We start from the raw sequence: 13934 nt of genomic DNA, 5'->3' as shown, positions 1-13934 counted from the left end.
TCAGCTGTAAACACGGTGCGGAGAATGGCCCCACTGATTTGATCACAGAATAGCTACCGGATACCCTGGCACTAGCCCAGGGGCTTCAAGGCCTGATCCCAGTGCTAGCCCAGGGGCTAATGGATACCTCGGCACTAGCCCAGGGCTATTGGGCATCCGGCTCTCATGGACTGCCCTGAGTCACTGATATGTGAAGCAAGGTCCTTTCCACGCTGCCCACAGGCTGCACTGGCAGCAGGAGGAGCCCTTGGCCGGCTCAAGGTGATAATACTGCTTGAGGCATCAAGGAGATCCTGGGGGAGGCGGGGGTTCTAAGGAAGAGGGAGAGGAGCAATGTTCCTTCCCTGGAGCAATGGTGGGGGGCAGTCGTGAGGTCCATGGTGAAGATGGCAATATCCGCCCCTGGTGCTGAGAAAATAGCCATCGCCCCAGCCGGGCTTTAATACTGAGTGGTAGCTGCGGGGAGGCAGCTGCCTAGTGCTTCACTTTCCTGGCCGTGCCAACCGCCCAGGCCCTGTGCGAACGGCGGCGATGGCGGGGTTCCCTGTCCCGTCGCTGCTCCAGCGGGATGGGCTCGGCCGCTCGCGTTCCCGGGGGTTGTGTGGGGAGAGATTCCTCCCTAGATGGATGTGACACCAGCATTTACAGAACACCTCGGAAGGAAAATAAAACCCCACCCGGACGGTTTGGCCCTGTCTGTCACAGGAAGCAGGCTATGACATCACAGGAAGCAGCCTGACGTGTCCCAGGCAGGTGTTTATACCACAGCAAGTAGCCTCGTACATCACAGGAAGTAACATACTACATCACTGGTGATGTCACAAGAAATAGCCTATCACATCACAGGAAATAGCCTCCTACACCACAAGAAGTAGCATACCACATCACTGGTAGACACTTGTGGTGCCACAGGAAGTAGCCTATGACATCACAGGAAGTAGCCCCCTACGCCACATTACATCACATACTACCATGCATGTCACAGCTTCATGTTCTGCTCCTTATCTCCCCACCCTCCAATCACCCGGTCTGGCAGACGCTGCCGAGCGAGACGACAAAACCCAGCCCTGTGGCTACTCCGTGGACAAACTCCCACCCCACTCCCCACGGGCACAGCCCAACCACCTTTCCAGTTACGCCCTAGAGATATGTTGCTTCCTTTCTGGAGGAAGATGGGGAGTGCATCCCCCCACTTTTGCTGAAGATATGAATAACTACCCCCCCAACCCACAAAAACCACCCCCAGTCCTAACTTAACCCCCCCGCTCCCGCCCCGAGTTCAACACAATTTGACTATCTACATGCAGAAAATAAAATGCATCAGTGAAACGCCGCGTTGCAGCTTAAGTTCAATAAGACCCAGCTAACAGAGGGGGTATGTGGGGGATTTACGGCAGCTGTGGCTCATGCCAAGACCCCGTTCCCCACCCCCCCTCGTCTCAACACGGGTCCAGATCGGCTCCAATCACCCCTCCCCCAGTTATGGATCAAAATCCAATTCCCCCCAGTCTTAAAGGGATCCACTCCCCAAAGTGCGATCTGCTCCCTGAATAGAGAGAGCAGGGGATGGGGTGGGGTCTGGCTGGGGGGGAAGGAGGGGCAGAAAGAAAATTTGTAAAGAAAGGAAATAAAGAGAAAATTTGACCCATTTTCTTTTTCTATTAAAAAAAAAGAAGTGCAATATATACATATCAGACAGAACGCACGGCAAGGTCCGCGGGCCGATCCGGAGATCGCGTCTGGATCGGAGCTGGTCATTAGATTGGGGGGGGGACCTCTCCCTATTGGAGAGGATGCATGTCTGGGGGCGTGCGGGGGATGGGCAGGGTAGGGGATGGGGGGCCTGTTGGTTTGTTTGTTTGAAATTTAAAATGGATTTCTCCCTTTCGTGGCTCCCTCCGGCCCTACCCTACTTTCTGCGGGTTGGTAGCTCGCACCCCCTGCTCGTACGTCACTCGCTGGCTGATGAGGTACTGGGCGGCCTGCGTGGCTGCCGGCGTGCCGGTGATGGTGACTTTACGGTTCCTGGTGCCCGGGATAAACTCTCCCTTTTTGGAGATCTGGATCCGGGCGCCCGTCAGCTCCTGATACTCCACCAGCGTCTTGCCCCCTTTGCCCAAGATGGCCCCCACCAGATTCTCTGGCACTGCGATCTCCACCATATCCTTGGCACTCTCCACCAGCTTCTCCGTGGCCAGGAAGGAGCTGGCCACCAGCGGCGAAGCCGTGCCCAGGTAGCCGTTGGCCGCCCCAGTGGCGGCCGCCAGGGAGCCCAGGGTGAAGGCCCCCACAGCACCGGCCGGCGTGCTGGTGCTGGCGGAGGCGTCGCTGGCGTAGGAGGCCAGGAGGTTGGCGGCCGCGGCCGCGGCGGGATTGGCCCCAGCCGCCACGGCGGCCAGCACGCCGGAGGCGGCGGCAGAATTGAGCCCCAGCCCCAGCGAGTTGGTGTTGTATCCATAACTGGCCAAGGTGTTGAGGGCCGTGCTGATGGCCAACAGGTCGCTGCCGGAGAAGCCCGGCAGGGCCGCTGGGAAGGCCCCGACGCTGGCCAGGCTGGTGTGTCCCAGCAGGCCCGAGGCGGTGGCGGCGGCGGCGGCAGCCGGCAGCACGTCCGTGGAGTTGGCGTAGGGCGAGCCGGTGGGGTTGGAGTTGGCCACGGGGCCGGTGATGTTGGCGTAGCTGATGTTGAGGCAGCTGCTGCTCTGCGGGTCCTCCTGGATTTTCTGCACAATGATGTCCACCGCCTTGCGGATCTGCTCGGGCTCCCCGCTGACCGTCACCACCCGCTCCTGCAGGTTAATGCCCTCCGGCTTCTGGCTCAGCTGCACCCAGGCCCCCGACTGCTCCATGATGGCCTTCACCGTGGCACCCCCTTTGCCGATGATCAGCCCAGCCGTGCTGTTGGGGACGATCAGCTTGGCCTGCCAAGGGGAAGAGACGGGGGGGGGGGGTGTTAGCGGGGGTGGGGAATGAGCTCCAGCCACTTCCATTGCCTTTTGCCAGCGGTGAGCTGCAGCCCCGTCTGGGGTGGGGTGTGGGGCTGTTTATACAAGGACCCCCTAGAGCTGAGCTGCAGCCCTCTCTGGGGTTCCATATGACATACAAGGATCACTCGTCCCCCACTCCCTGCAGCACATCGCCCCCTAGCACTGCATGGAGACAAGCATGCTCCAATCTCCATGGAGGAGCCTAGCAGGGGTGTCGTACCCACTCAGAGAGCTGGGCGACTCCCAGAGACACATGGGCTGAGCTGGGAACGGGTGCTGCCCAGACACTGCCTGCCAGAGCTGGGTTCCCCTTCAGCACCATGGAGAGCAGTGACAGCACCCAGCACGCCCAGACCTAGGCACACCCAAAGCTCGGTGCACCCAACATCCAACACACCCAGAGCTCGCTACACCCAGCCCTAGGCACACCCAACACCTGGCACACCAAAAGCTCAGTCCACCCAGAACCTGGCATGCCCAGCCCTAGGCCCAGCCAGCATACCTAGAGTTCAGTACACCCAGAACCCGGCACACCAGAGCTCAGCACACCCAGAGCTTGGTACAACCAGAACCCAGCACACCCAGCCCGAGGCACCAGCACCTGGACACCCAGCACCTGGCACACCCAGAGCTCAGCACACCCAGCATCCAGCAAAGCCAGCACCCAGCACACCCAGCCCTAGGTACACCCAGAGCTCAGCACACCCAGCCCTAGGTACAACCCAGCCCCAAGAGGGAGTCAGGGAAGGGCTGGGAGGATGATCTTGGCTTGGAGGGCCTCAATCAGGCTGCCCTTGGGCCCTCCCCAGACTGGCCACCTGCACCTGGCTCTGCCTGGGAAGGGAAGAGGATGCAGCCTCCCCACCCTATTACTTAACCACAGCCCAGGAGCAAAGGAAAACACCACAGCAACTTAGCCGAGAAAATCTCTCATGTAACAAACTCTGATGCAGGCCCTGACCCTGCCGTCGGGCTAGACTAACCCACAGGAGAGACCTGCAGCTTGGCTTTGCCGGTGACCCTGAGCCCTGACCTTCAGCCATAGGCGCTGACTCCGTGGGTGCTCTGGGGCTGAAGCACCCATGGGGGGAAAATGGTGATTGCTGAGCACCCACCAGCAGCCCCCCTATCAGCTCCCCCCTCTTCCCCAGCGCCTCCTGCCTGCTGGCGTCCCCAACGATCAGCATTTCCCACTCCCTCCCCACTTCTCCTGCCTGCCCGCCCGCCCGAACCAGATGTTTCAAGGCATGCAGGACGCTGGGGGGGAGGGAGGAGGAGTGATGACGAAGCACACTCGAGGGAGGTGGTGGAACGGGGCGGGAAGAGGTTGGGCAGGGGCGGGGTGGGGGTGTAGCCTTGAGGAATGGGGTGGAGTTCAGGTAGGGTCTGGGGCAGAGCCAGGGGTCAGGCATCCCCCAACAGAGTGGAAAGTTGGTGTGTGTGCCCGCAGCCCCTTGCTACCCCAGCCCTGGGCTTCCCCATGACACCAGGGTCTTCAGCGGAGCTGGGGGTAGGGAGATCACAGCTGGGGTAGCAGGGGGCTGCGAGTCGGGAGTGAGGGGCACTGGCAGAGCTGTGGGTTGGGGAGCCCAGGGCTGGGGTAGCAGGGGGCTGTGAATCTGGAACTGACCACTAGGACTGGGATGGGGGGACTGTCACTAGTTCCTTCTAACAGCTCCCTCCTCTGCACATAAACCACCCAGCTCCATAGGAGGGGAGTGCAGTCCAGTGGTTATAGCAGGGAGCGGGGGAGCTAGGAGTCAGGATTCCTGGGTTCTAGCCCCAGCTCTGCCACTGACTGGCTGTGTGAACTTGCTCACATCCCAGCGCTGCCCTGTGACTCAGTTTCCCCACCTCACTGGGGCATATGGCTCAGTCTGTGAAAGCTTGTGCAGGGCTGTGAGATCCTGACGGACGGGAGCTGGCCCCTGCCATGCGGGAAGTGGGGGCTCCCTGGACCCAGTTCAGGGAACCTCTGAGGGCTCAAGGGGCAGTTTGGGGCTGACAGCCTCCAATGGGGGACAGGGGAGGACAGCGAAAAGGGGGGAGAGAGGAACAGGCAGGAGGGGCTGGCGAAGGTGCACTCAGTCCCGCCAGCACACCCAGAGCTCAGTCCACCCAGCACCTGGCTTACCTAGCACCTGGCCTGCCCAGCTCTAGGCACACCCAGCCGATCTCCCTCACACAGACAAACTCTGCTCAGGGCCACCAGCCAGGACAGAGCCCCTGGCGCCCCACTCAGACCCCACTGCTGCCAGACCCCCCGCCCCAGAGCCCTCCCTCTCTCAACACAATGGTGGCAAGGCCCTGCCAGGCCAGGCAGCCTGACACATCACAGAGCCTGCCCCCTGCTGCCATGGCAAGGGGGCCCTGCAGGGGTGGGAGCTGCTCTCCTAGGCCAGACCGGCTCCTGGGCACCACCTGGCTCCTGGTATAGACCCCATGCCCCCTTCCAAATCCCCAGCTGCCACCGCATCCTGGATACCACCCAGCAACAGCCTCCCTTGCAACCCCCGCAGCAGCTGGATCCCCGGCCTCAGCTCCACCCTCCCCGCCAGGATCTGGGCACAGATTGGTGCCATGCAGCTTAGTTGCAAGCCAAGGGGCAAAAAATAGAACCCAGGAGTCCTGGCTCCCAGCCCCTCCCCTCCACTGTAACTACTAGACCACACTCCACTCCTGGAACTTCTGAGCATATGTTTCCTCCTACACGTTTCCTCCTTCCTCCTGCAGCAGCCCATGGACTTTCCAGAACCTGCTGCCCCCCCACCCCCACTGATCCCTTCAGGCCAGGGATCCATGAGGGGAGCAGGGGGTGCCCCATGGTGCCAGCTGCTCCCGTCCCACTGCTCCTCAGCACAGAAATTGTCTCCTGCTCTCCCCTGCCTGGGCCGGGAGCCCTTTGCGGGCAGCCAGGCCTGGGATGGATGGGGGTGCCTAAAATACAGCCCAGAGGGGCATCTTGCACTGGAAAACAGCTTTCCCTGCCCTGGCCTCCAGCGCTCCCCCCTGCCAGCACAGGGTGAGCCATGTCCCCAGGGGTTCAAAGGGGCAAGAGACCCACACTGCGTCCTGTTCAACAGGAGATTTCTTGGCAGATTTTAGCAACCCCGGCTTCTCCCAGCGGGGGACGCTGTGGGGAGCAGGGCGGGAGCACTGGCTGTGGGAGGAGCTCCCGGCTATGCCAGCCCCAGCCTCTCCCAGCGGGGAGTGCTGTGGGGAGGGGGACAGGAGTGTGCCGGGCAGAGGGAAGAGTCGGACTTTTTCCTGCTCTGTTTCTTTGACAGTCAGGAAAGTAAAGCGAGCCCTTATTGCCTTTGAAGCAGCCAGGCCTGGGCGGGAGTGGGGGGTGCTGACCCAGTGCACCCACAGCTCCATCCCTGTCAAGGGACTGCCCGGGGTGACCTGTGCTGTGGGAGGAGATGGCGGGGGGTGAGCAGGAGGGCTGCAGACTGTGACCAGGCCTAGTCCCCTGCCTGTTTCCTGCAGACAGGAGGGACAACAGGATGCAGGTTACAAGGGCAAAGGGGCCTGGGGGAGCGAGGACATGGACGGTGTCAATCCCATTTCCCTGGTGGGAGGGAAAGGGGAGTTAAAGCCAAGAGTCAGGATTAGAACCCAGGAGTCCTGATTCCCAGCCCCCCTGCTCTAACCCAAGAGACCCCGTCCTCTCCCAGAGCTGGGATAGAACCCAGGTATCCTGATTCCCAGCCCCCCTGCTCTAACCCAAGAGAGCCCGTCCCTTCCCAGAGCTGGGGAGCAAACCCAGGCGTCCTGGACCCCAGTCTGTGGTCCTAACCCCTAACCCGCAGAATTCCCACCTTGCTGCAGTCCTATTGACCCTGGAGGCTGGGCTTGTGATTCTGGGGAAACAGACCAGAGTAGCTATTGCCCTGTGGGGGAATGGCCTGGAGGGGACAACACTCCCCCACACCCGCCCAGGGGAATGGACGGAGTGGATGTTCCCTCCCTGGCCCCATAGGGCTGGACAAGGTGAGCTAAAGGAGACATGAAGTCATCTCTGCACACTTTCTTCTTGGAATGACAAGGCTGTCCTGAGGGGACCCTGGTGTCCGGGCAAAGGCACATGGGCCTCAGTCTGGACATGGCACATCCTTGCACTGGATGGTGTCACTTGAGGACCTAAGGGAGGGGGTGGGGATTGGGGAGAGTCTACTGGGGCCTTTGTGACCAATGGGGATACCCTGCAACCCCCTCCGCCTTCCTACAACTCTTAGCGGCAGAAGAGGAAGAGATGCTCTGTGGGATAAGTGCCCAGAGTGCACCGCTCTGTGGGACCCCTGGACCCAATCCTGATCCACAACCCAGCTCCGGGGCTCCTCCCCTCCTGTAGCTCTGCCAGGGCCTCTCAATCCCAACCTGCAGCCCCCTGCTAGCTCAGTCCTGGGCTCCCCCACCACAACTCTGCTGGTGCCCCTCAATCCCAACCCACAGCCCCAGGCTCCCCCAAGCTCTGCCGGTGCCCCTCAATCCTGACCCAAAGCCCCCAGCCCAGCACTTCCCCTACCTTTCCCAGTTCTGCCAGTGTCCCTCAATCCCAACCCGCAACACCCCACTATCCCAGCCCTGGGCTCCCCCCACACACAGCTCTGCCAGTGTCCCTTTCTCCCAACCCGCAGACCCTGGCTATCCCAGAATGCAGCAAATTCCCCACTAAAAAAGAGACCCAACCAACTCACTTCACGTGTGACCAGAGGCAGGATCTGAACTCAGAACCCCAGCGATGGAGGTTGGTGGGGGATGGACTATGAAACTCCACTTGCCCCCCAGCAATCGCTGCACTAACCCCTGGGCAGTGTTGCCCTAGCCCCACGCTACAGCATCCCAAAGACACCAAGGCCTTTGTGGCTGCTGATAGGTGCGTTACAACCTCTGCATATTACAGTGGGTGTGCAGGAGGGTGCCTACCGCCCCTGCCCTGGCTGCTGAGGGCAGTGTGTGCTGCTGACAGCCCCTGTGTGGTGACACTGGGCAGCGCTGGCTGGGATTTGGGGAGCTCAGGACAATCGCAGGGTCTGCCCGTGTCCAGCCTCCCCCGCAGAGTCCTGGCTGCTCCCTGGGGGCAGGGGCGGATTCCTGGGGCCCCTGCCCACACCTTCCGTCTGTGGTCCCACCCCCGTGCTACCTCTTCCGCCTGCGGCCCTGCCCACAGCCCCACCCCTTTCTGTCTCTTCCCTGGGCCCCGCCCCTGTTCCATCCAGGGTCCCCCCATTCTGCCCCCGCACTGTTGCCCCACAACCTGTTTGCTCCTTTCTGCCCTCCCCCCAAGACTGTCCCCCCGCTCTGGCCCCGGGGCCTCAGCAGGGAGTGAGACCTCACCCAGCCCTGCGGCCGCGGCAGGGAGCAAGAGCTCCTCCAGTCCCGGGGCTGCAGCCAGGTCCGGGCGCTGGGGCTTCCCCCACCATCCCCAGCACTTCTGTGGGGGATCAGGGTCGGGGCGCTGGGGCTTCTTCCGCCCCACCTGCGCAGTGCTTCTGCCAGGGCGTGGGTTCAGGTCGCTGGGGCTTCCCCCACCCCGCATGGCGGCCTGGGCTCTGGGCTTCCGCTGCCCAGCGGTGGATTTTTTCCGGGGCCCTCCCACTGGCCCAGTGGCTAATCCACCACTGCCTGGGAGAGTGTCCAGTCCCCCGGATCTCACCTGCTTGGCACGGTCTGGGTTCATGGTGGTCTGCGGCTGCAGGATGTTGACGGACTCCGGCTTCACCACGGACTGGGGGATCTCGCGCACCTTCTCGGCGATGAAGTTGTGGACGGCGTTGAGGGCCTCGGCTGTACCCTGCACGAGGCACACCCGCTCTGTGGTGCCTGGGGAGGGGAGAGCATGGGCAGGTTAGCACCCAGAGTTCTGGGCACAGAGGGCACCAAGCTGGAGAGGGATGCGCTGATGTGGGCTTGCAGGGAGGTAGCATGCAAAAGGGGAGAACAACTGACACTAAAGGGGTGAGTGTGCAAATGGGAAGTGAGTGTGTAAGGGAACTGATACCAAAGGAATGGGGGTGATGGAGGAAGGTGAGTGTGCAAGAGGAGAGGACATGTGTAAGAGGGCAACAACTGATGCCAGGGGAATGAGAGTGTGAGTGGGTGTGCAAGGGGACAACTGATCGCAAAGGAACAAGTGTCCAAGCAGGCAAGTGTGCATGAGGAGGATGCATGTGTAAGAAGGGAGTGAGTGTGTCCGCTGAAGCTTTGACAAGCCACCACTGCCTTGGCCTCCCCTCACCCAACCAACGCCTGCGTCCCATCCCCCTCCAGCTCTCACCCAGCTAGCGCCAGCTCCAGAGGGGCCCAGCGTGGCACATAGAGGGTTAACATGTTCCTGCCATGCCCCGCCAGCTGCTGCCTGTTTAAAGCCAACAGCTGGCAGGGCTGCCAATGAGGGCCCCACACCCCCTTTGCTCCCCCCGGGATCCCGGCCATTGGACAGAGCTGGTGTCAGCCCCCCCCCCCAGGGAAGGGAGCTCTTGGCACCCCCCATCTCCCTTGATTCCCAGCCTTTCACCTCCACCCTGTGACCTGTCCTATCGGCTGATGGGGAAACTGAGGGGGGTTGGGACTTGCCCTCCCCAAGGTCACACGCTGAGCCTGTGGCAGGGCTGGGGATCGAACCCAGGAGTCCTGACGCCCAGCCCCCCTTCTAACCACTAGACTCCACTCCCCACCCAGAGCTGGGGGGAGACCCCTGGTGCTCAGGGTCTAAGGCTTTGGGGCTGGGGGTTCTGGTTCAATCCCTGCCGAGCATTCATTCCCCATGGTGGGGAGGTTGATCCCCAGGGTGTGGGGTACGGCCCTGGGGGGAAAACGCCCTCGCCTGGTGCCAGAGCCATTGCACGGGGGAGCCACGGCAGGGAGGAGAGGGAGGGAAACCAAGGATTTTTGGTCTCTCTCCTTCCCCACAACATCCCCCAGCCCATGTCCCCCCTCCCAGCTCTCTCCTCCCCACATCCCAAACCCTCTTCTCCTCTCCGGCCCCTCCCCACGTCCCCCTCCTTGGCCCACATCCCCCTCCCCATATACCTCTCCTCTCCCCGCATCCCTTTCCCCACTTTCCATTCCCCATGTCCCCCCTCCCCACATCTCCACCTCCCCCTTCCCCTCTCTCTCCCCTCCCCACGTCCCCCTCCTTGGCCCACATCCCCCTCCCCATATACCTCTCCTCTCCCTGCATCCCCTTCCCCCTCCCTATATCCCCCCTTCTCTTCCTCCTTCTCTCCCCCTATATCCCCCCTGCCCCTCCCAGTTTGCCCCTCTGCATGGCCCCCCTCCCCCTCCTTCCCCACATCCCCCATCCCCCTCATTACCCCCGCCCCTCGCCATGCCCCCTCCCCCCCAGGGTTTCCCCCAACCTCCCCCCCTCAGCTGCTGCCTCAACAAAACAGGCACAGCCAGGTTTCCATGGCAACCTGCAGCGTTTTGAAACCCCCTCCCCCCCCAGCAGCCGTGATGGAGCCGAGGGCTCAAGGGCCTGTCGCCATGGCAACCGGCACCCCCTCATCTGCCATCCGCCAGTTACCTGGGTGATGAGGGACCCTTTGTCCCCAGCAATGAGCCCCCCCGCCGCGGGGTGCGGCGAGGGGCCCCAGGCGGGAAAGGGAGGAGGAGAGCTGGTGGGGCGGGCCCAGTTGCCCCACAGCGAGGGTTGGGGCCCAGCGCAGGCTGAAGAGCCCCTCCCCCCGGGGCCTGGCATCAGGGGCTCAAGGATCCGGAGGGGTGGGGGGCACAGCACGAGGCCCGGCTCCATCCCCACATCCCCCCATCCACACACAGAGGTTCGGAGAAGACAGGAGGGAAATGGGGAGAGGGCCCTGAATGAGTCAGGGATCCTCAAGTTGGCTCAAAATGTAACCCCCTCCCCATCCCATGACCACCCCCAGCCTCTCCGAGCCAGCCAAACCGGCAACGCCACTGCCCACCCTGCCAACCCCCAACTCTATGGCCCACCTCGGCAACCACGGCCCATGGCACCACAGCCAACCCTCACCAACCACGGCCCATGGCACCATAGCCCACCCTTGCCAGACACTGACACTATGGCCTAGCCTGGCCAACCATAGCCAATGGCATGTGCCCACCCTTGCCAACCATGGCCTATGGCACCATGGCCCACCCTCATGAATCATAGCCCATGGCACCACGGCCCACACTTGCCAACCACCAACATTGTAACATTAGGGCCCACCCTTGCCAAGCATGGCACCACTGCCCACCCTTGCCAACCATGATGCTATGGCCCACGCCCATTCTCACCAACCACATCCCATGGCACCACGGCCCACTCTCACCCTCACCAATCACAGCCCATGGCACCATGGCCCACCTTTACCAAGCACCAACACCATGGCACCATAGCCCACCTTCACAAACCATGGTCCTCGGCCTACCCCCACCAACTACGATGCCATGACCCATGCCCACTCTCACCAACCACCAATGCATGCTCACCAACCACAGCCCACAGCACCACGGCAGCACAGCCCACGCTCAATACTCCATCAGCATCACAGCCCATGTGCGCTGCAAACCACCTTCACTACACCACACACCTCCCTCCCTGCAATCCACCGCTAGCACCAGAGCACAGACCACCAACCGCCACGAGCACTGCCCACCACCCTCCCCAAAGCATCAAAACCACAAACCATAACAGCCATCCGCACACTACCGGAGGCCACTTTCACCAACACACAAACCACCAGTCATCCCACATCTCTTAGTAGTTAGAGCAGGGGCAGCTGGGAGCAGGACTCCTGGGTTCTATCCCAGCTCTGGGAGGGGAGTGGGATCTAGTGGTTAGAGGAGGGGGGACAGGAACCAGTACTCCTCGTTCTATCCCCAGCTCTGGGAAAGGAGTGGGGTCAGTGCAAGCAAGTCATGGCCCTCAGAGACTGAGCACAGGTTCTGGAGACCAGAGTGACTGAACTGGAGATGCTGAGGGAGCCAGAGAGGTACAGAGAGGAGACTTTCTGGAGCACAGCAGAGTGGGTCCCACTCCCAGTCTGTGCTGCGGAGGAGGGAAGGAGAACATTAAGCTGGAGTGGAGGGAAATGATCCATCACTGGGACCCTCCTTCCAGACGCACTGAGGAGACCTCTTATCCCTGCCATATAAGACAATAAATTTGCATGCTAAGATCTGTAAATCTGTATTTATTCTACACAGGTTCAGAACATTCTAGGAGGTTAGTGAAAAATGAATCCATATATGGAGGAGTGGGAGGGGGAGGGGACCCCAGTTATTAGGAAGAGCCAGGTCATAGCGATGTGGAAGTCGATTGTTAGAAATATGGATAGTTGTGTTTGACTGGGAGAACCGCACAGTGCATTGCCTGCCGGGTGTGAAGGATGCAGAGCCCATGAGACATCTAGACAGACTTATGTACAGTGCTGGGGAGGAGCTGGCAGTACATGTCGGTACCAGTGACACAGGGAAAGGTAGGAGAGAGGTCCTCGCGGCCAAATTTAGGCTGCTAGGTAAAAGGTCCAGGAACTCCATGGTAGTATCCTCTGAAATGCTTCCTGTTCCATGCACAGGGCCGGTTAGACAGGCAGAGATGCAGGGTCTCAATGCATGGATGAGACAATGGTGTTGGGAGGAGGGGTTTAGGTTTATTAGGAACTGGGGAACCTTTTGGAAAAGGAGGAGCCTATACAAGGAAGGATGGGCTCTACCTAAATAAAAACGGAACCAGATTGCTGGCATGTAAAATTAGAAAGGTCATAGAGGAGGTTGTAAATTAAGGGCTGGGTGAAGGCCGACAGGTGCCTAGGAGCACACGGCTCAGACAGAGACATCCCTTAGGGGAGGATTTATCTAAGTGCTAGTAAAGAGGAGAGGGTAGAAGTCGGTAAAGAACAGGCAGGAACTGGAGAGAAACAGTCGAAGGAAAAAGAGTCCCATTCAATTACATCACAGGAAGGCAGACAACTAAATACTGGCAAATTTTGTAAGTGCTTATATACAAATGTGAGAGGTTTAAATATTAAGATGGGTGAACTAGAGTGCCTGGTATTAAATGAGGATATTGCTATAATAGACATCACAGAAACTTGGTGGAACAATGATAATCAGTGGGACGCGAGTACAAAATACATAGAAATGACAGAGTAGGTCGTGCTGGTGGGGGTTTGGCACCACTACATGTGAAAGAAAGCATAGAGTCAAACACAATAAAAATCTTAAATGAATTAAACTGAACCATCAAATCCCTATGGATAGAAATTCCATGCTTGAATAATAAGTGCATAGCAGTAGGAATATTCTACCGATCACTTGACCAGGATGGTGATGGTGACTGTGAAATGTTCAGGTTGATTAGAGAGGCTACAAAAACAGAAATCCCAAGAATAATGGGGGATTTCAACTATCCCCACAGGGATTGGGTACAGGTCAACTCAGAATGGGAGGCAGAGATAAAATTTCTAGACACCATTGATGGCTGCTTCTTGGAGCAGCTAGTCCTGCTGGAACCAAGAAGGGGAGAGGCAATTCTTGATTCAGTCCTAAGTAGTGCACAGGATATGGTCCAAAAGGTGAATATAACTGAAACCAGGGCTGGCCTTAGACTAAATGGTGCCCCAGGCAAGGAGCGTCTTTTTGGCACACCCCTCCCCATTTGTTAAACTTTTGAATGCCTTATTTTTATTGCATTTGAAGCCCATTTAATGACTTTGATACACGATTTGCATGCCTGATTTATCCCTGTCCTATAAGACGATAAATTTGCATGCTAGGATCTGCAAATCTGTATTTATTCTACACAGGTCCAGAACATTCTAGGAGGTTAGTGAAAAATGAATCCACATAGGGAACACCTGAAATATGTCACTTCAAACATTCTATTTCCCTTTTGTCGCTAACAACAAAAACAGCACCCCGAGCTTGGCTCACCCCAAGCCCGGCACCCCAGGTAGACTCTTGGATCTCCTGCCC

General features: G+C 59.5%; 1 protein-coding gene across 1 annotated transcript in view; it reads right to left on the bottom strand.

The window, feature by feature from the left end:
• Positions 1-1276: 1276 nt before the first annotated feature.
• Positions 1277-13934, bottom strand: part of NOVA2 (NOVA alternative splicing regulator 2) — a 36121-nt gene continuing 23463 nt past the window's right edge. The window contains exons 3-4 of the mRNA XM_073321847.2: positions 8647-8813; positions 1277-2921 (exon numbers count right to left, since the gene is read on the bottom strand). Coding sequence (XP_073177948.1) covers positions 1905-2921; positions 8647-8813 — 1184 coding nt within the window. The 3' untranslated portion in view covers positions 1277-1904. The remainder of the gene's footprint in view (positions 2922-8646; positions 8814-13934) is intronic.

This window comes from Lepidochelys kempii, chromosome 23 (assembly GCF_965140285.1).
Source record: "Lepidochelys kempii isolate rLepKem1 chromosome 23, rLepKem1.hap1, whole genome shotgun sequence".
NCBI classification, from domain to species: domain Eukaryota; kingdom Metazoa; phylum Chordata; order Testudines; family Cheloniidae; genus Lepidochelys; species Lepidochelys kempii.
The sequence above is the reverse complement of the archived record's forward strand: the minus strand, read 5'-3'. Positions and strand labels throughout refer to the sequence as shown.